The 26145-nt window shown below is 46.7% G+C and overlaps 1 protein-coding gene and 1 long non-coding RNA gene across 2 annotated transcripts; both read left to right on the top strand.

Annotated features, from left to right (window-relative positions):
• Positions 1–4365: 4365 nt before the first annotated feature.
• LOC122374087 (keratin-associated protein 19-2-like) lies at positions 4366–7749 on the top strand. Its single transcript, XM_043352629.1, has 4 exons — positions 4366–4403; positions 5003–5082; positions 5509–5565; positions 7271–7749. Exons 1-4 carry the CDS (start codon positions 4395–4397, stop codon positions 7626–7628), a joined length of 504 nt encoding a protein of 167 aa, XP_043208564.1. The 5' UTR covers positions 4366–4394; the 3' UTR covers positions 7629–7749.
• A 13955-nt stretch (positions 7750–21704) lies between these two features.
• Positions 21705–25315, top strand: LOC122374089. Its single transcript, XR_006255156.1, has 3 exons — positions 21705–21784; positions 23730–23786; positions 24443–25315. It is a non-coding gene; the product is annotated as an uncharacterized LOC122374089 (long non-coding RNA).
• The last annotated feature ends 830 nt before the right edge of the window (positions 25316–26145 follow it).

The raw sequence follows: 26145 nt of genomic DNA, 5'->3' as shown, positions 1-26145 counted from the left end.
TGGGTGGTTTGTTGGAGTGCATTGACTCCATATGGGTCAAAACTCTTGAAAATGCTCCCCTGAAAACTCCCTAAAACCATTGATAACTCCCTTTCCAGCAGAGTTATTGAGTGTGTTCTAGGGTAACTTCGAGCCTTCCTCATTTTGCGAAAGAGTTTTCAAGAGTTCTTAATGGATGGCGAAATGACTCCATGTGTGACACCCCATAAACCTGTGACGCAACTCTCCATTATTCCCGAAAAACTTTTCCCGAACGTTCCGACAGGAGTAAAAGGGGAGTTACGAAGGGGTTTTAGCATACGTCGCGAGGCTGCCGGTGGCCGCCATCTTTTGCGCGTAGTACACAGCACGTTGTGCGGGGCGGCGGGCGAGGTGTTAGTGAAGAGCGTGTTTGTTGACTTAGACGGACCTGACCTGTACAGTGACGGATAATTGGACCTTACTTTGGATTTAAAGGTAAGCTTAGCTGTATGTCCCATCATGCTTTTATAGTGCAAAGTGTTATAATGCTGTGATGAGAACATATGGAAACCCCATGTTCTTGATGGGCTGGAATGGTCTCTGTAAGGGTAATTGATTGTTTTGTTCCTGAGTGAGATAAAGATCGGAAACAGCATGCTCTGAGTTTCTAGGTATTTGCAAATATCATACATTATTTCCCTCGAATAAATTGGAAAGTTAGGATTACACAAGCTTTACACGTCATGGATTCTATTGTTATTGCCCGATTATTTTAATATCCATACCAATGACAAATATCAAATTTGAAGGGCTTTCAAAGCAGAGCCAGAAAATTAAACTATCTTGGCATAAAAGCCTTGATTTTCCTAGCCCTATATATAAAAAATCAGTTACCTACCACTGCCACTGCCCATGAATGATGAAAACCACCGACAAACCAGCATGTTTAAATAAATTTTGTCTAAATTGTTGTATGTTTTTAGAAAGTGTCCATAATTGAATTTCGTTCATTAACCCGCGCCCTGGTGGGGGGGGGCTATTTTTTGCCCCCCTCCAGATTTTTCAATATATCTCCAGAACCGCTGCGCCGATCGTCACCAAACTTTCAGTACCCTCCCGGACATCAATTTTACACATTGGGACCAAAAATTTTTTCCAAAGGCTATGATAGGTTGGCCGGAAATGACGTCAGAGTGACGTCATGTTCTGCCGTTTTCGACCAAAAAAGGGTTTCGCGGGAAGAGCTGTCAGGCCTATAGCTTTGCAAATACAGAAAAATGATAAAGACATAAAAGCTGTAGAATTGACAGGGCTACAAATTGCTATCTCGGATTTTGAAATTTTGGATTTTGCGCCCCAAAAATAAAAAAATAGATTTTTTGATTATAATAACCGAAAAATCCAAAAAGTTTTTTGAATTTCGTAAAAACCGGAATATATGTGATAGTCCCTACCGCCCTCTATCTACATACCAAATTTGAGATCGATACCTCTTTTTTGGCCAAGTTATAGCGAAAAAAACTGTTCAAAATTGATGACGTCAAATTTTCAAACTCAATTTTTAGCAATTATAGACCTCGTAGCGCAAAACAAAGACCACCATTAGACTCCCCGTGACGAGCTGCATCGAATCGATACCCATTTTATGCAAAAATATCAACTTTGAAATTTGACCTTTTTGACCTGACCTTGACCTGACCTCCACCAGAAAGTGACCTAAGCCGTACCTGATAGTCTTATAACCAACACCATTGAGTTGGAAATGAAAAATTGGCAATAAAACATGCATCGCACAACCTTAGTATCTAAAGTTAGGTTCATGTGACCTGACCTGTGACCCTTGGTGACCTGACCTGTGACCTGACCTGGTAATGTCAGTGACCTTTATAGCAACATATGTACTAGGCAACCGACGCCCTATCGCTGATTCTCGACAAAATGCGTTTTCTTCGGTGTTAAAGCGCATTCCCTAGATGACCCGTGAACGGTGAAACATTTCATCTTTGACCTGACCTGTGACGTCATCGGTGACTCCGAGGTCAATGAAATTTTGTTTCCTTCGACAAATTTGACAGGCCTTTCGAACGCCGTTTGAATTTTGCGGATCCGTCCAGTAGTTTCGGAGATACGAGGGGGGGGGGCAAAAAATTGCCCCCCCCCCACCAGGTCGCGTTATAAACAGACCCCACCAGGGCGCGGGTTAATGTTAACATAGGTACCTATGCCGCGTATAACGTCCTTAGCTTATTTTTAGCGACTGCTCAACTTTTTGAGCGTTCAAGTAGGTACGTTTTATAGCATTGCCCTACTGTGTCTGCAACTAAGATGGAGGCTGTTAACTTGCCCTTTAGACTTTCACTGAAACTTAACTTTATCAAAATTGTAGTGCATAAAAAGTATGCTAACTTTGCAATCTCTTGCGTTCATTATTTTGACATCATGTGCCGAAATGCAGTATCAGTGCCAACACGTCAGGTCGCGTATATGTCTCGTCTCGTCCATCTTGTCTCATCTGCCTACCTCTCAGTCTCCCTCATTTCTTCCTTCCATCTTTCCTCGCTTCCTCCCTCACCCTCTTTCCCTCCCCTCTCCCTTTCTTTCTCCCTCTCTCCCTCCCTTCCTTCCTTCCTTTTTCCTTCCTTCCTTCCTTCCTTCATCCCTCCCCTCCTCCCTCCCTTTCTCCTTCATTATTTCCCTCCTTCTCTTTTCCTTTCTCCTCCATTTCCTCCCAGCAATGTTAAGTGTACCTATAATTTCATAGTTATTAACATTTTGCAGGGGATGAGCTGAAGAGCCTGCAGCGCATCCCGCAAGACACGTCGGAAGCCAACGGAGGCCAGCAAAATATCCACCCCACCATCGTGAAAGGAGAGCCGGACGAAGAAGACGCAGTATTCGTCGAGGCCCAGGAGGTGGTAGGGTAGCGGCACCACCAGACCAAGCAATCCTGCTGTGGTAGGCCGCCTTTGGATTCTTAACATCAAAACTCGCGACCGTAAAGCATATGGAGTGAGATCCCGGAGAGCGTGCCGCGGCGGGATGTCAAAAGCGTTTGTTAATTTTTAAGCCTCCACCGCCCGGACTATGAATGCACATTTCTTGAAATATATTTTTATCTGTGCTTTGGTACACGAGCTTTGGGTGGTTACGCTATTCGTCCAATATTTATTTTCGGGGGGGGGGAGAGGCTGGAGTGGAGTGATGGGAAGTTTGGGTGAGTTTGATGGGGAGTAACAAGAGGTATACCATGAAGCTGTAAACGGAGTTTTGGGGAATAATGGAATGGAGTAATCGGGAGTAATGAGGCAGTAGGAGAGTCATTGAGAGTAATGGAAGGGAGGTTCAGGGAGTATGTTGTTTGTTTTGATAGGGTAAAGGAGAGTAATGAAGAGTTTTCTGAAACGGTAGGGAGAGTTACAGAGAGTTTCTCGAGGGAAGTGTTCGGGTGTAGTGGAGAGTTTTAGAGGGGGTGTAATGAGGAGTACCACCTGGGAGTTTTGGGGTGTCGTTTTGGTGAACTCCCCTGAAGGTGTCATGAGGAGTCAGGATTTTTCTCAGTGTGCTGATTTTAGTAACTCCAAGCAGCCAATAATATACAGACAGAACTGAAGCATTCATTTCTAAGCATGACGTTTGGATAGGCCGTGATGATATATTTGTATTACTAAGCTAATTGTACGTCTGTCAGTTCAGCAGAAGCCGTATCACCTCAGAGCAGCATATTACAAGGTGTCTCGATTTGGCTAAACATGGTATACACGGCCACCTTGACGCACTGATTCCGAAAATATACCACTTTAAGATGGTATTTTGCGCGTTAGCGCGAGCGGGTAATGGCCCGTTAGCATTGCGACATTTGCAAAATACCACACAAAAGAGATACATTAACGGAATCAGCGCATCGAGGAGCCGTGTGTGTGTGTACCAATTTTTAGTCAATCGAAATGCCCCGCTGTTTCTGCCCAAATGTTAAGTTGCAGGGAAGACCGTTAAGCTTCAATTTCTGACTGACTCACACTGCACACATCAATGATCAAACTGCAATGCGAACGCATTTGTGTTACGAGTGCCAACGAATCTCATTTGATTAACCATGCCTTCCAACCCAATCATTACGGCTTCTGCGCGTGCTCTGGTCATTTTGCAGTGTCATTCGCCGGCAACGACATCGCTGAAAATGACGCTTATTTGACCGCGGCTCTACTGCTCGAGCTACGTGCGTCCTATCTGAGCGATTTGACCTTCGAGCGACAGCGTCGTACACAACTGGGCGCCCTCACGTCTCGGGGTCACGGGGGGAGGGGGAGGGGGTCAGGGAGGAGCCCGTCACTGACCTCTCCCCTTCCCTCCCCCCGCGCCGGGGGTGGTATATATCAACTGGAGCTAGGTCCCAGGTTAGTCAGTCAGTCAGACGCCTTCAGGGAGCATCCACAATGATCAAGGTAGGTGGAATGGAGCACAGAGCTGGGGAGGGATGGGGGTTGGGGGAAGGAGGGGAGAAAGGGCTGGTGAAAAGGGAGAGTGGCGGTGTGGAGAGAGTGGTGTAGTGGAGAGGCGTGAGGCCCCGGCGAGGCGCAGAGAGTTAGTGAGGTGGAGGGCAGAGTGGTGGATGTGGAAGGGTAGAGCGGTGTATGCGGTGGGCAGAGCGGTGGTCGGTGGATGTCGGAGGGCAGAGTGGTGGATGTGGGAGGGTAGAGTGATGGATGTGGGAGGGTTAAGTAGTGGATGTGGAAGGGAAGAGTAGTGGATGTGGGAGGGCAGAGTGGTGGATGCGGGCCCTGTTGGTGGTGGAGCGGAACTTTTGAGAGCGCGTGCATGAGACATGTGATGGATATGACATTTTGTCCAAACTACTCCAGCTTTTCTTTACGAGATATCTGCCCATAGCATATCAGCATTAGGTAAACACTGCGTTGGGAAGAAAGAAATCCGTTCTTCGGATTCAATCTGAAGAATGCTGGCAGAGGAACGAGAGAAGTCCCACACCGCCAGCACCCCTTACAGCACTGAATTACCTCTACTGGCCCTGTTGGTGTTTCAGCTCGTCGTCCTGGCTACCGCCGTGGCCGCCGCCGCAGCCAGCGGCTACGGAGCTGCTCAGAGCTACACCCGTGTCCACACGTGAGTCTAAACCGCAGCGAAAAACATGTTAACAGTGCAGGAGCATAAATGTACCACCCATGGATCACCGTATGTGTACAATGGGCAAATAATTTCATACGTTACGATGAAGTAGAGTGAAAGCAAGCCTAGTTATCATATCCACAAAAAATATCAATAGAAAACAATTCAACCGTACGATCATGTGAGTTCAAAACCAGCATGAGCGACAGCAAAACGTATCTAGCAACTAGCAATGCAAGGTTTTCAGGTAATAACATTTGAAGTAATTGAAAAGTAAAACGTTAAACATTTGAAGGTAGTGTTAATTAAACCTGTGAGAATATAGTAAACATGCGCCTGTTGTAGGGCACGCATGCTAACTTCTTATTGTTTGTTGGTTTATCACATACTTTTAGTTTATCTGACGTCTTTCCGTATTTCCAGTTCTGACGGTTACGGCACGTCCTCGTACGGAACTGAGATCGTCCATCCCACTTACGGGTGAGCAGGCCAACCAAATGCTGACTCACTAGGCTGCGTGACGGAGCAGGCCAACCAAATGCTGACTCACTAGGCTGTGTGACGGAGCAGGCCAACCAAATGCTGACTCACTAGGCTGCGTGACGGAGCTGGCCAACCAAATGCTGACTCACTAGGCTGCGTGACGGAGCTGGCCAACCAAATACTGACTCACTAGGCTGCGTGACGGAGCAGGCCAACCAAATGCTGACTCACTAGGCTGTGTGACGGAGCAGGCCAACCAAATGCTGACTCACTAGGCTGCGTGACGGAGCTGGCCAACCAAATGCTGACTCACTAGGCTGCGTGACGGAGCTGGCCAACCAAATACTGACTCACTAGGCTGCGTGACGGAGCAGGCCAACCAAATGCTGACTCACTAGGCTGTGTGACGGAGCTAGCCAACCAAATGCTGACTCACTAGGCTGTGTGACGGAGCAGGCCAGCCAAATGCTGACTCACTAGGCTGCGTGACGGAGCAGGCCAACCCAATGCTGACTCACTAGGCTGTGTGACGGAGCAGGCCAACCAAATGCTGACTCACTAGGCTGCGTGACGGAGCAGGCCAACCAAATGCTGACTCACTAGGCTGCGTGACGGAGCAGGCCAACCAAATGCTGACTCACTAGGCTGTGTGACGGAGCAGGCCAACCAAATGCTGACTCACTAGGCTGCGTGACGGAGCTGGCCAACCAAATGCTGACTCACTAGGCTGCGTGACGGAGCTGGCCAACCAAATGCTGACTCACTAGGCTGCGTGACGGAGCAGGCCAACCAAATGCTGACTCACTAGGCTGTGTCACGGAGCTGGCCAACCAAATGCTGACTCACTAGGCTGTGTGACGGAGCAGGCCAACCAAATGCTGACTAGGCTGCGTGACGGAGCAGGCCAACCAAATGCTGACTCACTAGGCTGTGTGACGGAGCAGGCCAACCAAATGCTGACTCATTAGGCTGTGTGACGGAGCAGGCCAACCAAATGCTGACTCACTATGCTGCGTGACGGAGCTGGCCAACCAAATGCTGACTCACTAGGCTGCGTGACGGAGCTGGCCAACCAAATGCTGACTCACTAGGCTGTGTGACGGAGCAGGCCAACCAAATGCTGACTCACTATGCTGTGTGACGGAGCAGGCCAACCAAATGCTGACTCACTAGGCTGCGTGACGGAGCTGGCCAACCAAATGCTGACTCACTAGGCTGCGTGACGGAGCTGGCCAACCAAATGCTGACTCACTAGGCTGCGTGACGGAGCTGGCCAACCAAATGCTGACTCACTAGGCTGCGTGACGGAGCTGGCCAACCAAATGCTGACTCACTAGGCTGCGTGACGGAGCTGGCCAACCAAATGCTGACTCACTAGGCTGTGTGACGGAGCTGGCCAGCCAAATGCTGACTCACTAGGCTGCGTGACGGAGCAGGCCAGCCAAATGCTGATTCACTATGCTGTGTGACGGAGCTGGATCAGTTCACTTTTTGCACCTTCTGATATCAAATGCCATTGGTTTTTAAATATTGTCAACAATTACTTAATGGACACATGTATGGATGCAATCTTCCGCCTATTGCTCGTCACGTATGAGCACAACCCAGTCACAAATTGACCTCAATCAGGAATAGTTTTCAATTATAATGGATGCGATGGATTTAAATGGTGGACATCTAACAATCACCGGTTATCTTTCAGCGCCGGATATGGATACACCGGTGGACACGGCACCGGACACGGTACTGGATACGGTACTGGATACGGCACTGAATACGGCGCACATCAGGGAGGATATGGCGGATACGGATATGGATCCGTATCCGGATACGGAGGCTACGGACTAAGCCACGGATATGATGGATATGGTGCCGGCCGTGGCTCGTATGGTGGCTATGGATACGGCGCCAACCGCGGATATGGGGGATACGGATACGGCGCCAGCCGTGGATATGACGGATACGGAAATCGCGGATATGGATACGGTGGCGCGCGTGGATACGGATATAACGGTGGTTACGGATACGGTGGATATGGCAGGGGATACGGATACCACTAACGTCGCCAGTTTCAGTTGTGTACGAGTATTGACTCATTTGTAATTATATTTGAACTTGCTTGTCTGTGTGCAATGTATGTGATTCAACAACAAATTGGGAAATAAAATATTCATAGCGGAGGAGAGCATCTAATAAAATGTCCACATAAGACATTGTTCTATTAGCATTGGAGACAACTCCATAGGATTTGCTTCGTTGAGCAACAAGAGCAACGCTATGGTGGAAGTTCGCTGAGCAGAAATAGCTCAGCGAGCACTCCCTCCCTTTCCTTCGCATTTCCTTTTGCACGGGCAGCACAACACTTTATTTTTGTCCTGGCAAAGACATACTCTAACGGACAGAAAGACTGTTGTTGGAGTGTGAGACAGCAAAGGAAAATGTAAGACAAACAGAGCCAGATGCTGGTATGAGGAAGGCGCTACCACCGACATGCTTCTGGCGTGCGAAGGCCAGCGGATAGCGATTGAACGTCTGCGAGACAACCGACAACGCTATTTTCAAATCGTGAAAATTTGAACATCAAATACTGTTTTTGCTCTAATAACAAGCGGGATCAGATATAAATAATTTTACATTATATAAACACAATTGAAATATGTGTTCCTGGTAATATTCAAAGATATTCGTAGTGGACTGTCTAGGTATTACAGAAATGCAATTTCCAGTGGATGAATGAAATGCAAATGCAGTTATAAATTATATTACCTGGTGCTCAAATATGTGCTTATGATCAGTGAGCAGAGTTTAAAGATCCGAATTTATCACAAATTATTTTTTTATAATGTCCTAATTGTCGCCAAAGCACTGTAGTGCCGACCACTGAAGGAACTGAAACCAATCTGACAAATAGTCCGGTTAAAATGTTAACGATAAGTGGCAATCCTCGGGCTTTATGAAGACCAGGTACTATTGACACACACTGAGGTTGTTATATTGTGGTTACTATTTTACAGCGGCGTGCTCATGTGAACAGTATGCAACTTTTGATTCACTTTCTTAGTCAAAAAGATTTCCTCCACGCATTGCCGTTGAAGTTGTGAGCATAAGCATTTGTTAAGGCCTGGCTACACTATGCGTTTTCTTCGTGCGTTTTTTGCGTGTTTGCGTGTTTTGCGTGATATCGTTCTAGAAAAAGGAACGATATTACGTTTTTGTGATGTTTTTCACCTAAAATGTTAGTTACATAAGAGTTATATTAGCTTTTGTATATAACCAAAGTAAAAATTATATTGTTTATAACTTTTTTCCTAGAACGATATTACGCAAAACACGCAAACCTGCAAAAACGCACGCAGAAAACGCATAGTGTAGCCAGGCCTTTACACTAGCCAAGGCCTGCGATGCGACAGTACCAACTTGTGTGTGCGGTGCATATCTTCAAAAGTTGATCTATTAAGAATTCGAATAAATCGAGAAGCGGTTATTAACCTTCGCCCCAGTGGGGGGGGCATATGTTACCACCCTGTCGCGTTTTTTGCGTGTGAATAAAAAACCGCGGCGCGTAGCGCCGCGCCGCTTGGGGTAGCTTTTGGTACATCAATTTTGGACAATGTGTGAAATTTTTGACCCCAGGTCATGTCAGGTCAGGTCACCAGGTCAAGTTAACTGACCAAGCCTAAAAAAAGTTTGCAATCATGTCCAGCCTGCAGTGTTTGTCAGAAAGGTGACTTGGTGGATTGCATGATGTTATGGGCGCCTTCAATTTGTATATCTCGGATTTTTTATATCCGTGACCTAAGGTCAGGTCAGTAGCGTGACCTTTCCATTACAAGTCAATGGAGAAAAATGAAAATGCCTCTAGATCCGTGTGTACTCATAGGAACAGTCCAAATATTTCAGAATCACAATGATTCGGACCACCCGTGATGACCAAGGTGTCATTTTTGCTGGTAGCCTCTAGAAAGGTCATCCGAGGTCATTTTAGGCTACAAACAGATTGTTGCCAATAACTCGCGATTAGAAAGAGATAGAACGCTGGGGATGGTCTCATTGTGTTTGTCTTGTTGAGGCGCATCGACTGATATGCAACATGACCTTTTCCGGTCAGGTCATGACCTTGACCTGAGGTCAAATTTTAAAGTTGACCGTTCAAGGTCAAATTATAGTTCATTCGACGCGTCTCGGCGAGAGGAACACGATTCTGGCAATAGAAATGTCGTGGCTTTTTTTAGTCAAAAGTTATTGTCGAAAAACACTTTTCGTAAAAACAGCTATTTTTGGAGTTTTTGCCCTCTGGAGGCTAAACCGTTGACCTGAGGTCAATTTTGCTTCTGACCTTATCGCAAGAAGAGTTCAAAAGCTATCGATTGCTTTCCCATGCGTTTTCGTAGCTATCATAATTTCTGAGATAAATGCATGTTTTCTGAAAAATATTATGACATTTGGCAAATTTTGACCTTTAATGACCTCTAGTGACCCCAATATTGCTCTAAGATTAAAAATGACTGAAATACTTTCAAACGTACGCATTGAGAGCTATCGACTGCTTTTTACCGCGTTTTTTCTAGCCCTCTTCGTTTTTGAGTTAGAGGTGGGTGGTAACATATGAAGTTCGATGCGAAAAAGGCTGTACTGCTGGGTTGTTTTTATCGACCGCCCACATCAAATCAGAATCAGGTGCAAGTTGACTTTAATGACATAGAGGAACAGTTACAGCATGTAATAGCCACATATCCATCCCAATGTATCATTGTCGCAGGCGATATGAATGCGGACGAACGGACCAATCCTGTTGCGCACTCTCGTCTGTTGGAGCTAGAGAGGTACGGACTGAGCTGTGTGGTGCGGGAACCGACGTTTCATCGCGGTGATTGTCGTTCTGTCCTTGACGTGTTCTTACTATCTGATGCACTGTGCAATGATCATGTCAAGCCGACATGTACTGTCGAGAGCTGTGACTATTCTTGTCATCATCGCCGCGTGTGTCTTGAGACCAGGATACCGCGAAGTAAGGCCAAAACACAGTACCGATCTGCTCGCAACTGGCGTGAGTTCAGCGGCGAGTCGTTTCTCTGTGATATCGCTAATGTAGACTGGTCATCTGTAGTCAATCGCAATCAATCATGTGAGGAACAATGGGATTCATTTTCTTCTGCTCTAGTATCCGCTTTAGATAGGCGCATGCTCCAGTCAGACGTTTTCGAGTTCGGAACCCGAATTCACCCCCTGTCTCCGATGAAACCATAGATCTAATGAACCAGCGTCGAATGGCAAAAATTAATGGTGACCCAAATTACCAAAATCTAAACACTCTAACGAAGCGCGCGATCCGTAACGACTGCCGCGAGACTTTAGCAAATCGTGTCAAACACTCGTCCCCCGCCGAGCTGTATCGCCATTTAAGGCCCATCATAGCCCCTAAGCGCGGTAAACCAGTCGAACCTAGGGATATCACGGCGGACGAACTCAATCGTTATTTCACGTCAGTCGGCACTGACACGCGAGACGCGGTGGCGGCCGATTTCCGGCGGTCAGGCCTTGAGCCGCTGAACACGCGACTGCCACGAGTTCACACTGGCGCCCTGACCATCACGCCGGTCACACTGGAACAGCTGAAACGGATCCTGTTCTCGCTTCCAAACAAAACCTCTCAAATTGAAGGTGACATACCCGTAAAAATTTTGAAGCTTAGTTTTGAGGTAATTGGTCGGTACTTGCTCAGGATTATTAACACTAGTTTTGCGTCCGAATGCGTTCCCCGGAGCTGGAAGCGGGCGGTAGTTATACCATTACACAAAAAAGATGACCCTTCTGTGGCGGCTAACTTTCGGCCTGTTACGCTAGTCCCGGTTATTAGCAAAATCGTTGAGAGGCTAGTTCACGTACAGCTCACAGCCTATCTGAGAGCAAATCACATCTTCAGTGAAGAACAGCATGGGTTCATGGCGCAGCACTCAACATGTACTGCTCTTCTGACGGTCACAGACGAAATTTTAAACGGAATGGATAGGTCGGAAATTTCACTTTTAACTTTGATTGACCTTAGCCGCTGTTTCGAATTTCGATGTCATTGACCATGACATGTTATTATCCAAATTAGAACTATTTTGCATTTCCACCGGGTGGTTCCGTAGTTACCTGAGCGATCACGAACAGAGAGTCCGCATGGGAGATAAATTGTCCGAGCCACTTCCGATCGAGATTGGCTGCTATCAGGGTACATGCTTGGGACCGCTTCTATACAACATCGCATCAAATGACCTGTCATGTTATATACCTCGGGAAATCAATGGTTTTCATATTACGACCGTCAGGTACGCAGACGACACTCAGTTGGCGATTACAGGACCACGGAACCGACTCGCTGAGATGGAGCTATGTCTAGAGCAGGTACTAAACATTATGTGTACTTGGTTCTGGCAGAATGGAATGAAAGTCAATGCGTCGAAAACCGAGATGTTAACCCGCGCCCTGCTGGGGGGGTGTTTGAACACCCCCCTTGTGGTTTTTCGCGAATATCTCAAAAACGGCGGCGCGGAGCGCCGCCGTTTTTGGTACACCTTATCATACATCAATTCTACACATGTTGTGAAAATTTCAGACCAAGGTCATTCAAGGTCAGGTCACCAGGTCACTTGAAGTGACCTCACCTCATAAAAAGTTTCAATGTCTGTCATAGCTACACCGAGTGACCGATCGCTTTGAAACTTTCAGCGATTGCTAAGAGCAATAGCATGTACAAAATGTATATCTCAGAATTTTGATATCGATGACCTAAGGTCAGGTCAATTTTGCGACCTCCCCATTATACGTAGGGTGAATGAAAAGTTTTGAGCCTAACATAGTTACCGGTGACGCAGATTAATGAAACTTTGGTCACATATTTTGCCACTATTGGTATGGATGGACACCAAATTGTGAAGTCCTAGCACTTTTTTCCTCACTTTTATAGCGCCTTGAATCATGCTTTTTTGGGTAAGTGCTCGCGGTGTCAATGACGTCATTATTTTTTGTGAAGCGTCATCCAGTCAGTTTTTTCTTTAGGCTTAGAAAGAAATAGACACCCTTAGGATGCCAATGCTGGTTAAAAGATTAAATTTGGGATACATTGGAAGGCTCAGTAATTGATTGTTTACATTGCAACCAGTGAAAAATACCCTGATTTATTGTCCCAGTGAAACACGACCAATTTTGTCCGCATTTCTCTTCTGATCTTCCTGATTTTCTAACAAAGGTGTATCAGTGGTTCATCCTAGTAATGCCCAATTACAGTAAGACCCTTTGAAAAAGTGCACTTGCAAGATATCTCATTTATTTTCCGAATTACGGAACCCTTTCCTCCTTGTTATGACTCTGACATTTAATTTTTGAGATTATAGTAGAGACGTTTTTTTCACTGACTTCACTGTTCTTCCCATGCTGGATTGAAGTGAAACACCCACAGTTTATCATCGGTAACGAAAAGTGACTTTGAATTCTCAGAATCTGCTTCAACTAGCGCCAAATGTCATTACACATCTCTCGTCGTGCTCTCCAGCAAAAAGCCGAGAGGCCCAATGAGCAGAGACCTTTCTCATGTCATGCCCATCGGTAAGAATGTCGCCAGCTTGCTCTTGGGAGATGTCCATTCTTACCGCTATCTGATGAGCTCACAGTCTTGGATCCAGCATCCACACCCCTAGAGCAGGGTCCATGTTTTCGGATTTTGTCACATTCTACGGCGTTTTTGATATTTGTTCATTTTGGACGCCGTTCCTGCCCTGCTTGAAATTAGCAGCTCAAACCTTAACAGTGCCATATGATGGGCCACAGCCAATAAGTTTAATTTCAGGTCCTTTTTAATTTCAGATGAAGGCATGGCTTTGAAATCGCAATACTTTATAAAAGTTTGGTTCTCGATTTTCTTCCCTTTCACCGAACGCGTAATCTTATTCACTTTAACGGGCTCTAAAAACGAAACGAAAAGGACTAAGATTTCAAGACTTGGTGTACACACCTAAAAATAGTGGCAAAATGTGTGACCAAATTTTCATTAACCTGCGTCACCTGTAACTGTGTTAGGCTCAAAACTTTTCATTCACCCCACGTAAGTCAATGGGAGAAAATTGAAATGCGCCTCTTTTGGACGAAAGGCATTATAAGCACTCCCAAACACTGAATTACAAGTGGTTTAGACACACTGAACATGAAAATGGTGTCTGTGACCCCTGTTTATGCCCTGAGGTCATCTTAGGTCACGAATAGTATCTAACAGTTTTTCGCAAATAACTTTTGATAGAGGCATGCTAGAGCGATGAAAACGCCTTAGATGTGTTCAGCTCGACGATACCGATCGACTGATATGCAACATGACCCTTTCCGGTCAGGTCATGACCTTGACCTGAGGTCAAATTTTCAAGTTGACCTTTCAAGGTCAAGTTATAGTTCATTCGATGTGTCTTGACGAGAGGAACACGATGCCGGTAAAAGTAAGCTCGTACAAGGCTTGAGTCAAAAGTTATTGCAGAAAAACTGTTTCCGAAAAAATCGGCTATTTTTGCAGTTTTTGCCCCCTGCAGGCAAAACCGTTGACGTAAGGTCAAATCTGAGAAAATTACTCAGGAAGGGCGTTAATAGGGCTATCGAATGCGCTTTTCTGCGGCGCTGTAGCTCTATTGATTCCCGAGTTATGCGTTGGCTTCTTGGAAATTGTCGACATTCGACCTTGAAATCGGCGAAGTTTTGCCTTCAATGACCTCTGGTGACCTGACCTTTGACCTGACCAAAAAATTGACCAAAGTGATTTCCTCATTATTTTTGACGCTCTTTCGAACGCCGACTTCCGCGTGTCGCTACGTGGCCCAGGAGCCGAGTTAGAAGGGGGTGTTCAAACACCCCCCCCCCCCCCAGCAGGGCGTGGAAATCCAGGACCCCAAGCCGGGCGCGGGTTAATGTGTGGTGACAGACGACAGCTAAAACAAATCCCACGTCCTGCATGTGTTACATTTTTAGGCGAGCGCTTGGAAAGCAAAGATGAGGTTAAAAATTTGGGCGTTTTGATGGATAGAAATTTATCTTGGGAAAGCCATGTCAAACGTATATCGGATCGCTGTTTCGGTATTCGCATTGGTCTCGCGAATGCAAAACATGTACTACCACGGGAGGCTTTGCCTAGGCTCATTGATTCACTCGTCATGTCACATATCCGTTACTGCGCTCAAGTCTATGGTAGCGCTGGTTCGACGATAATAGGAAGAATTCAGAAGGTTCTCAACTTCGCGGCCAGGATTCTGTCTAATCGCCGTAAATATGATCACATCTCTGATGTGCTGGATGATTTGGACTGGTTGAATTCGAAACAGCTCATTGAATATTCGGATCTATGTATGGTGCACAAGATCATATCGACAGGTCGTCCTGAAGTGCTATCTTCACGCTTTAGATTCAACCACGAGATAGTCAGTCGAGTAACTCGTCAGTCAAGTCACTTAGCACTGGCTAAACCACGAACAAATCATGGAAAGCGGTCTTTTGTATACAGGTCTAGTCAGCTGTACAATAGTTTAAGTTTTCATGTGGATGTCGATTTGAGAGCGATCGCAGTCAGGTCTTTTAAACTATATGCGAGAGCTGCGGTTAGTTCTTAGTGCTATTGCAAATGTGCTATGTGTAGCCGTGTTGACTGTTGACGATACCCTCAGTGGTTTACAGACCGTGTGAAATTGTATGACGATGCCCACTAATAGCCCCAGCATGGGAATGGGACTGATAAGTCACAATAATAAACAATAACAATATGCCCCCCCCCTCCCCTAGGGCGAAGTTGGCTGAGACCGCCACTGGGGCGCGGGTTAATGTGAAAAAACATAGTAGCCGTTTTCACGACAGGCTAGCTGGCGAATGCACCTAATTTGTCGAACTCTGACCAAATGTCTTTTATAACAAACTAGAGGTACAGGTTTGCGCGAAACTGTATGTTTTGATTAATTATATGTGACGGATGCATTAGTTTGGGTGAGTAGCTTGTATTTTAGCTGTATTATTTGGGTAGATTTGGGTAGCTGTTTTTAATATAATAGCGATAGTTGCGGGGGGTACGTCTTCCTTGGGGAGGAATCGAAGAAAATCCGCGCCAATGTCGGCATTCCCAAGTTCCTTTCACTGAACGAATATGTCGCGGATGACGTCACCCGGCCTCCCGAGTGGAAGTGCAGGAAGCCTTCCCTGTGCACCCTCTCCGACTTCGAGGAGTCTGAGGCGCCCAGGTCGGGTCCGTCGCCGCCGCCCGCCGCCTGTGGACCGTCATCAGTGCCGACCGCCAGCGCCGGCCCGCCGGAGTCCGCCGCCGCCGGATCGCCGGTGTCGGCCGGAACCGCAGCGCCGGCGCGTCCCCCGTCACCGGCGACCGGTGCCGAGCCGCTGCCACCGCCGCCGCCAGCGCAGGCTGAGCTGGTGGTGCTGGACGCCGACTCCGAGTCCAAACCGGCACGGACCCGCGAGGACGAAGAACGCGAGCCCCAGAAAGCCACCATGAGGTCGCTAGAGGAGGGAGCGCCGGGCGACGCCTTGGAGCAGGCACACCTCTCGGAGTTCTGCGTGGAAGACGGCCAGTGTCTCTGCTCAGTGGACCTGGCCGGCGACTTTACCTACCGGCTGGTGGGCGTCGTCAGCCACTACGGCGGCGCCACGCACTCCGGACACTACGTGTCGGACGTATACAGCCTCGGCAGGGACCGATGGTACCACTATGACGATCGCCGAGTCAGCTGTGTCGACGAGGCCGACGTTCTGGGCGAGGGACACCAGAAAAACGGCTACATTTTCTTCTACCTCTACAATGACCTATGCAACCAAGTGGCCAGCGTAGAGGGAGCCGGCGGGGCGCTGTGACCGCCGCGCCAGGCTCTGAGCGGCACCGGCGGTGGACCGACCCCGACCGCCCCCTTTCGTATGAGTGTATGTGCGTCCATGTGTGCGTGCGCGTGCGCGAGTAGGTGATCGTGAATGTTGATAAAATGTGACTGACTGATTCTTGCCAGTAATTATCTTGTCGTGTGTGACAACTATAAATTATCACCTGATTTAGTTAGTGCCTGGTGGAACGTGCCGAGTTGACTCTCCAAATGCTTCAACAATGCGTAATTTCAAGGAAGAATGGATAAGCTACACAACATGATAACTGTTTGCTAAACAGCATGTATGGCTGCAAAGATATGGGCCCCTCTAGAATGCTTGATACCAAGTTTCACAGTTGATACTCATTTAACCCGATATTTTTTTTAAGTTATATGAATATTTTTCGATAATCAATCTCATTTCTTTCTCCCTCATAAATATTTGTATTCCATGGACCATGATTGATCGCCTCATGTGTGAATGTGAATGTGAACATGGCAGTGTGTGCATGTCAGTGTCGAGTCCGCTCATCGCCCTATCCCTATAGGAGAACTAAGAAGTAGGCATGATTGGTTGTTTTTATTTTCCTCAGGACCATTTCAATAGCTGCCAGAGCAGCGGGGGCTGAAGGAAAGAGTAGAGAAAGCTGCGACTAGGACGTTGGCCTGTTCCAAGCAGTCTCGAAACGCACACAAGAACGGGAAAATGTCGATCCGGACAGCACGCCCCAGGGAGCGTCACTCGTCAGAGGCGGTCTCGACGGGCAGGTCGGGCGGTGCCCAGGGAGCAGCGTCACCCGTCTGTGGCTGCCCCGATGGGCAGGCCGGGCGGCACTCCGGCAGCACCTGCATCCGTCTGTAGCGGCCCCGACAGCAGGCCGGGCGGCACCTTGGGAGCAGTGGCACACGTTTATGTGTGGGGTGGCCCCGACGGCAGACCGGGCAACAGAGGCAGTCTACAGGGAATAGCGGCACCCGTCTATGGTGGCCCCGACGGCAGGTCGGACACCGAGGCGGCTCCCAGGGAGCAGCGGCACCCGTCTGTGGCGTCATCGACGGCAGGACGGGCGGTGCTGATGTAGTAGCGTCTAGTTTGCTGATAAACGTTAGCGATATAGGCATTATCCTAGTCACCATGCTCAGGCGCGTCGATGATATGCTTGTGCTAGGATAAGTTCAACCTAGAATTCTGACCTTACGTCACGTTGATCTAAGAGGGCCGTATAACTCATTTCGATTTTGACGGTGTTCAGTCCATTAGTGACTGTCCCGACTCGCCAGCTCAATTTAATCGAATGATTTACCTAAAACTCCGACTCTGGCTTTGTGACGTAATCTATGTCGCTAAAGTAAACGGTGCAAAAGTTAAAAATTGGTTTACAAGATGTGTATCATCTCATGGTTTCGTGCGTTTGCATAATCTTCAATCATTTTCGGCACCAAAATAGCAGTTACCACCTTTCCCCATTGACTTGTGATGGCGATGTCACGTGACTGACCTGACCTCAGGTGACCATCAGGAAAAATATTAGATATACAAGCTATAAGGCCTCTGGAGGGTACAAGGTTGTGTTAGTTTGATCTCCCTGTGAAAGCTCCTCTGGCACTGAAGGCATTGCGAAGTTGCGGCATGTCATGACCGCGCAGTATGACGTCATAGGTCAGTGACCGGGCATGACCTGAAAAGGTGATTAGTGTCATAAGATCCGGATTTAACGAAAGGTCATTTATACCAACTTTCAGCTCTCTGAGGCCAGCGTGTACCGAACAAGCACGAGTAAACCGTCTGGGAACAAGGGGTGACTAATCCCTCGCTGCGGTGCGGTACGGTGATAAAAAATTGATTTCAAATACATTTGGTGAGGCTATAGGCTCTAACTAATCATTTCATAACCATACTGGCCATCTGCACTCACTGCAGCCTCCCAATAACTCAAAAATCGGTTTGGAAAACGGGCTCGAAACCACTCCACCCCCATTCACTTTACGTGTTGTAGCAAATGCGAGTCTATGTAGACGGCTGCCCAAACATGGCCGCCTGACCTACATGTTCGCTAGTATGGGGAGCCAATGGGCGTGTCCTATCTAGTCTGTTATCGGGGTTACATGAGCACAGTAAATACGTATTTAGCCGCTAATTCGAATTAGGAACGCATTACCGACTCATGTAGCCACCTGCTAGTACGAATCGGCGATCCGATCCGCGGTTACATGAGCAAAGCAAATACGTATCACGATCGGATTCACCGCTAATGCGAGTCAGGAGCGTACTACCGACTCATGTATCCACCTGCTAATACGAATCGGCGGTCCGAACAAAATCCGCAGGGAAAGAGGCTTAGAAGCAAATAGGACCAAGATACGTATTACAGGAACTATTTCTTTCCAAAAAGAAACATTAAAATGCAAAATAATAGGTATTTTTTCATTTGCTTCTTTTGAAATAATAATTAAAAAATATGTCGGTATTTTGTCAAGTTTTCAAAAACAAATATAGTGAAAACCAAAAAGAAAATATCAAAGTACTTTCAGTTGAAACATTTTTCTGACAGCACTACAGACGAATCAAGAGAGGCAAGTGCTCAATGAGTCAAAGCAAGACAACTTTATGTTTAACTTTTTTTGTTAAGTTAATTGAGAATGTTTAGAGCAGATTAAATGCAAAAAAGACATAAGATATGAAGTTTTTAATTCAGTCACCTCTATTGCTACGGATGTGCGGCACATTTGTATGCTATTCCGTTTGTAATGCGCATCGGGCCGAGAGCCAAACTAGATCCGTTTGACGTCACTGATACGAATTTGCTCATGTAGTCGGTGCACTGAATGCGTTCTTGGGGAGCTGATGCGAATTAGCGTAGTGCGTATTTGGAACGGATCGCTCATGTAACCGAGGCACTCGTGAGGCAATCGTGTGCCACGATTCGGGCCGTATTTCACAAGAACTATTCTTTGCTGACTGGAAGCGTCAAAATGCAAAACACTAAGCTTTTTTTATTGGCTGCCTCGTAGAAAATAGCAAAAAATGTTGGTATTTTGGTTTAGTCTTTACATGTGAAATAAAATGAATGAAATATTTTGATAGATAATTTTTTCTGACCACCCTGCTGTCGCTGAATGGCTAATCAGTGCCCACTGACTTAAAACAAGAAAACTTTGTTTTCATTTTTTGATTTCATGTTAATTTTAAATGTTTTTGAGCCTATCAAATGATAAAAGTATATAAAATTTAGTTCAGTCGTCCCGGTAAATGCCGCAACTGCGCCATGACTGTACGCTAATCCTATTCCGTTTGTGGGAGTCGGCCCGGGTGAGCCAAACAAGATCCGTTTGACGTAGATAAAACGAATTAGTCTCATGTAACCGGTGCCGTAGATACGTTTGTGGGGAGCTGATGCGCATTAGCGCAGTGCGTATTTGGAACGGATCGCTCATGTCACCCCGGTATGTGTTTCTATAACAGTGCAGGAAAGATCACGTGCAAATGTTTACCGCACGGCTAGGATAATGCTAAAGGGATATCTCGGCGTATGGGAATAAAAAACATGCGCACCGATATCGATTGACGGACAGCGTTCGTGAGAGTTCTGTGTGCAAATGACATTTTAGTTCTGCCTGCCAATGACATTTCCTCACCGCGTAATAAAAGATCAGCCGCGCCCTCAGGCCGGTCAGAGACGGTATATATGTATAGCAGCAAGAGGGCAGTTCAAATACAGTCGGCAGTCAGCGGTCATCACCACACAACCTACCAGCCATGTACAAGGCAAGTCTCCTATCTCTCTCTCTCTCTCTCTCTCTCTCTCTCTCTCTCTCTCTCTCTCTCTCTCTCTCTCTCTCTCTCTCTCTCTCTCTCTCTCTCTCTCTCTCTCTCTCTCTCTCTCTCTCTCTCTCTCTCTCTCTCTCTCTCTCTCTCTCTCTCTCTCTCTCTCTCTCTCTCTCTCTCTCTCTCTCTCTCTCTCTCTCTCTCTCTCTCTCTCTCTCTCTCTCTCTCTCTCTCTCTCTCTCTCTCTCTCCTCTCTCTCTCTCTCTCTCTCTCTCTCTCTCTCTCTCTCTCTCTCTCTCTCTCTCTCTCTCTCTCTCTCTCTCTCTCTCTCTCTCTCTCTCTCTCTCTCTCTCTCTCTCTCTCTCTCTCTCTCTCTCTCTCTCTCTCTCTCTCTCTCTCTCTCTCTCTCTCTCTCTCTCTCTCTCTCTCTCTCTCTCTCTCTCTCTCTCTCTCTCTCTCTCTCTCTCTCTCTCTCTCTCTCTCTCTCTCTCTCTCTCTCTCTCTCTCTCTCTCTCTCTCTCTCTCTCTCTCTCTCTCTCTCTCTCTCTCTCTCTCTCTCTCTCTCTCTCTCTCTCTCTCTCTCTCTCTCTCTCTCTCTCTCTCTCTCTCTCTCTCTCTCTCTCTCTCTCTCTCTCTCTCTCTCTCTCTCTCTCTCTCTCTCTCTCTCTCTCTCTCTCTCTCTCTCTCTCTCTCTCTCTCTCTCTCTCTCTCTCTCTCTCTCTCTCTCTCTCTCTCTCTCTCTCTCTCTCTCTCTCTCTCTCTCTCTCTCTCTCTCTCTCTCTCTCTCTCTCTCTCTCTCTCTCTCTCTCCACTTTTGCTTTGCTAAGTTTCTTGTTGAGTTTTTGGATCTTGTTAAAGTTATGTTTGATCACAGTTGGTAAGGTGCTCAATATATCAGTGACACTCATATAATCATATTTTATCTTTCGACGCGTTTCGATTGTATTTTCACAATCATTTTCAAGATCTACATTATATGTTGATATAACACTGTCTATAGCTATTTCAAGTTACAGAGTCGCTTCATCATAAAACATTATCATAATGATCATGTTGATCATAATGATCATAAAACATATGACTGACAGTATTCGAAACCTTCGTTTTTGCTAAATGTCTCTCACATAATAGCTACGCTAGGGATACAGTTCGATACTTTGCACACAAATACTACTTCTTCACATTTATACCAGCACATGCAGTAAAGAAACGCCGCAAAGAGTTGATATTTGGTTTGAGGCATCTTGTGTTGGCATTGCAAGCTGCAAGCTTTCAACATCAAACACCCCATAGGGCCAGTGATACGTGCGTTTGCCTTTGTATGTTGAGTATTGGCTTCAGCCTGTTGATGTGCAGTGCTTCGTGAATGAACAGGCGATAGTGATCGTTTGCACTGTGTAGTATGTCTGTGTTGAGTTTGAGAAGTTTGTGTGTTGGCTTCTGTTCATGTTGGCTTTTGTTCATAAGTGTGAGGGTTAACCTCTTTACTTTCCTTCTGTTCACAGTTGGCCATTCTGTCGGTGCTGGTGGCTGCTGCGTCTGCCAGTGGCGGGAGGAGCCAGGTCGAAGTTGAAACGTGCGTCGCTAGAAGCCGTCAGCTGACCTGTAGAACACATGACACCTCACATATTGCTGATTCATAGATATTGTAGTCAGTCTTACAATTGATTTTCTTCACTATGGTTTCGGAAGCTTAACCCTCGTCGGACGAGGGGGAAGCGGGTGCTGCTGCCACCCCCTCCCCCCTCCCGTAGGAGGATCGTTGGCTTAGCCCTCGCCGGCCGAGGGGAGACTGGTGACGTCCCCTCCCCACCTGACGGTTTTTCGCGATTGCGCGGGACACGGTGGTGAGACTGACAGTTGATATACCTGACCTTCGATTCAATCCGGATCTTGTGACACCAACCGCATTTCAAGGTCGGGTCAGGTCACTGACCAATGACGTCATCAGTGAACCTCTGCACGTTCCTTGAGTGCGCAACTTTCCAAAGGAGCTTTCTCAGGGATACGACCTTACATGGCATAGTAGTAACCACCCGAGGCCTCAAAACTTGCATATCTCCCATTTTTGAGGGGTCACTGAGGTCGGGTCGGTCACGTGATTTCGCCATTGTAAGTCTATGGGGGAACTGTGGAAACTGTTATTTTGGCGCCGGACATGATCAAAGACTATCTTAAATGCACAATGAATCGTGATTTTGCACCTTCTTGCAAGTTCTGATGCCTTTTACATTGTTGGCCTTGTGTGACGTCATATATGACGTAACAAAAGTCATTGGAATTGTTCGTCAATAACTTTTGATCAAATTAAGCTAGCGAGTCGCGAAAGCCACCAATGGACCCCGAAAGACCTACCGAATCGAATGATATGGAACATGACATCCTTCGACCAACTTCGCGACCTGAGTGGCTCTAAACCCGAGCCTGACCTCTCGGTCGGGACGTATGTAGAGAACCAATAGGTCCGGCAAGGGTTAACCCTCGCCCGTATTGGTGTTTTTCCAGCCGCGAACGTATAAGGGGGGGGGTCCGTTGGACCCCCCCCTTGCCGATTCGCCCCTGATCGAGCTAGAGCTTCGCGGAAAAAACGAGCGTGTTGCCCGTGACGAGAGGAAGCCGATGATACCTAATTTTAAGATCCTAGGTCATTGGTTGACCTTGCAGGTCAGGTCAATGACCCAAAAGTCGGGAAAATCGAGACCTGTTAGAACGTCGTAAAGTGTGGCTGCTATGGGGTTTTTCAGGGCGCTGATCACGAATATCATGTTAGTTTTGATCACAGATGATGTCTTTATGCATTTAGTCCAGGTCGGGTCAGGTCAGGTCAGGTCAACCAGTAGGGGTCTTGCCGGGTATTCCTAGTAGGTGTCAAACGCCTCTGACAGCTTCGTAACATGTTACGAAGGTACCAAAACTACTTCGTAAACGTTCATATGGTTGCTAAATTCGAATTCAGCTCCAAAAACTGGCCTAGAAACATGTAAAACTCGAAAAAGTGAACCGAGGTCACCAAAGGTCAATGACCTGACCTGACCTTCAGGTGACCTTGACACCCACCTAATGCATGGGGGCAACATCATATCACATGTTTGAACGCTTGAAACCAAGAAAAGACTGCAAACGCGCGGCTAATGCGAGCAGACATACGCCGAATCGCGATTCCGGCCAAACATGGTCTCAAAAAGTAGGTCACAGGTCAAAGGTCATTGGGGTCAGGGTCATGAAATTTTCAGGGTAGGTGTAAAATTGATTAACGCGAGGGTACTGAAAGTTTCGTCGCGATCGGCCGCTTTTTACGCGAGTTATTCGCGAAAAACCATGGGGGGGGGTCCGTTCGACCCCCCCCCCCCTATACGGGCGAGGGTTAAGTTGGTCATAAACGTAAAAAGCTTAACAAAAATCTCAGTTTTTAAATGATCCGCTACCTCACCAAACTATTATGCTGTCCTTCACCTTTATCGGCACAAGTAGCCGATATCGTCTGGCTACAGACTGACCTGGCCCATGTTTTTCTTCTTCAGTTTCACCCCAAACACGGTCAGCTCGTATGGATCCAACGTGAACCACGGATACAACGCGTAAGTGCAGTTATAAGGCATTCTGCTCCCTACCAGAGCTCTGTACTACAAAGACGTTACGACTTAAAGGGACTATCCCACCTTCTAAAATGTTGTTAAAACCAGTTAAATTGTGCCCGACTTTATAGATTGGATGACCAGTAACACGGTTCTGGCATTTATTTTTCATTAAACATCTTAGGCTTCCCATATTCCAAACACAAACTTTGAAATTTGTGACGTCACAGCCCAAAATTACCTCCTTCCCCAGGCCACATTACTGTCATAAAGCTGATTCTTTTTACTCTGTAGGCACCACAACAAAGTTCAGACCAAGTTTTAAGCGATTTTTCAAAGAACAAACCCATTTAAATCAGAATGACTAAACGAGGTGACGTCACACTAACGGTCGCTCCATGTTGAAGATAGGGCCTTGTACAAGGCCCATTTTCAAATGAAGGGAACGAATTTCTTCAACACCAAGAGGCCGCGGGGGTTGCAACCTAGATGGATAGTGGTTTCTGAACCTCGCCGCAAACTTGGCTATCTCAACTCAAACCCCATGTTAAAGGTGGGATAGTCCCTTTAAACCATAATCAAGCCGTTTGTAAACGTTTCCCATGAAGAAGCATCGTTTGTTGCTGCTTTCTGACAGCCGTTGTGTTCTCCATTTTCAGTCCTGGCGGCTATGGCCAGATCTACGAGCTGAGAGAAGGATTCAGACAAAGCCTCGGCAATGCATTCGACGGCGAAAACGGCGAACACCACGGTCCGCAAGGACTCAGAGGATTCCGATTCAGATACAGCGCCGACGTCGGAAACGGATACGGACAGGGCGGAACCGGAGCCGGATACGGCGGAATTCGCGGTTGATTCGACGGAATTCACGGTGGATTCGGCGGACGCAGTGGTGGACACGGTTCACCTTTGTACAGGTCTCGCGTGTTTTAGCGGCAGGCTTTGCACCTATGAAATTTAGTATAGTTACTTCAGGCTATAGCCTATATCTTGGTCGTCTTAAGCTTTTGAGTGTTCAAGTTGCGATAGACTTGTTCGTTCACAAGCCTGCTATGATCGTTTTAAAATGGCTTCATAGTAGATCGATTAGTTTCTGAGATATAACCGGAAATGTAAAAGGGCAAAACCTACCGCTTAATCTCGCTAGAGCCGTACATTCCTCGGGTACGTTACCCCGTGGGGTTAATATGGTATTGGTGGATTGAACCGTTTCTGAGGCAAATTTGCTAGTGAAATCAATAGATGATAGATATGGTGGATAGGGACATTTTTAAACTTACTTTGACATGTATCTAGAACGATGTGGGCGAAATCCTTTCTCTGTAATATCCATGGATAATGTCATGTCATGGATTGTCTATATGTAGACCGTAACTGCATCTTGAACGACATCACAATGTCACATATAGACCTCACTAGATCCGATCGAGTTGGACACCCGTCCGAGACCGCCGTCAACAGTAGAATCCCCCGCCGGACACCGAGCGCACCCCCCGCCGCCTCGGCCTGTTAATAAAATATCCAAATGACAACGATCTATCGAAAGAGGGAATGTTACAAATCGCATGGGTTAACCAGCGCCCTGCTGGGTGAGGTGTTTGACCCCCGCAACTTGGGTCAACTGTTATAAAACTTCTACAAATATATCAAACACGGCGGTGCACAGCGCCACCATTTTTTAACCCTCGCCCCGTTTGGGGGGGGGGCAATTTGCCCCCCTGTGGTTTTTCCTGAATAGCAAGAAAACGGCGGCGCGCAGCGACGCCAAATTTTCAGTACCTTCCCGGGCATCAATTTGACACCTTCACACCAAATTTCAAGTCTTAGGTCACCTTAGGTCAGGAGTTATTGAGGTCAAACTGAGGTCATGTTCGAGCAAAAAATGAGCAAAAAACATGCAATCTTCAAACGCTCACCAAATCTACAGATACCAAGCAATTTCAAAGTTCTTTATATGGTCTAGTAGACAAAAAGCGACGCTACAAAACTATCTCGGATTTTCAAAATTTTGGGTTTTTGACCCCAAAATATTCAAAAAATTGATTTTGAAAACTAAAAAAAAACTAAAAATCCGAATTTCGAAAAAAACGGAATAGATGTGATAGACCCTGCGCTCTTCTATATACATACCAAATTTCAGATCGATATCTTGTTTTTTGGCCAAGTTATAGCGAAAAAAAACATTCAAAAATGATGCCGTCAAATTTTTAAACTCAATTTTTAGCAATTCTAGACCACGTAGGGCAAAACAAAGACCACCATTGAACTCCCCGTGACGAGCTGCATCGAATCAATACCCATTTTATGCAAAAATATCAACTTTGAAATTTGACCTAATTTGACCTGACCTTGACCTGACCTT

The sequence above is a fragment of the Amphibalanus amphitrite genome, unplaced genomic scaffold (genome assembly GCF_019059575.1).
Source record: "Amphibalanus amphitrite isolate SeventyFive unplaced genomic scaffold, NRLGWU_Aamphi_draft 001601F_arrow, whole genome shotgun sequence".
NCBI lineage: Eukaryota > Metazoa > Arthropoda > Thecostraca > Balanomorpha > Balanidae > Amphibalanus > Amphibalanus amphitrite.
The sequence above is the reverse complement of the archived record's forward strand: the minus strand, read 5'-3'. Positions and strand labels throughout refer to the sequence as shown.

Bases quoted from the DNA above. Each gene is read 5' to 3' on its own strand.
- LOC122374087 (XM_043352629.1), top strand. The intron at 5,083-5,508 runs GTGAGTCTAAAC...CCGTATTTCCAG, and splicing joins AGCTACACCCGTGTCCACAC to TTCTGACGGTTACGGCACGT. The intron at 5,566-7,270 runs GTGAGCAGGCCA...GTTATCTTTCAG, and splicing joins ATCGTCCATCCCACTTACGG to CGCCGGATATGGATACACCG.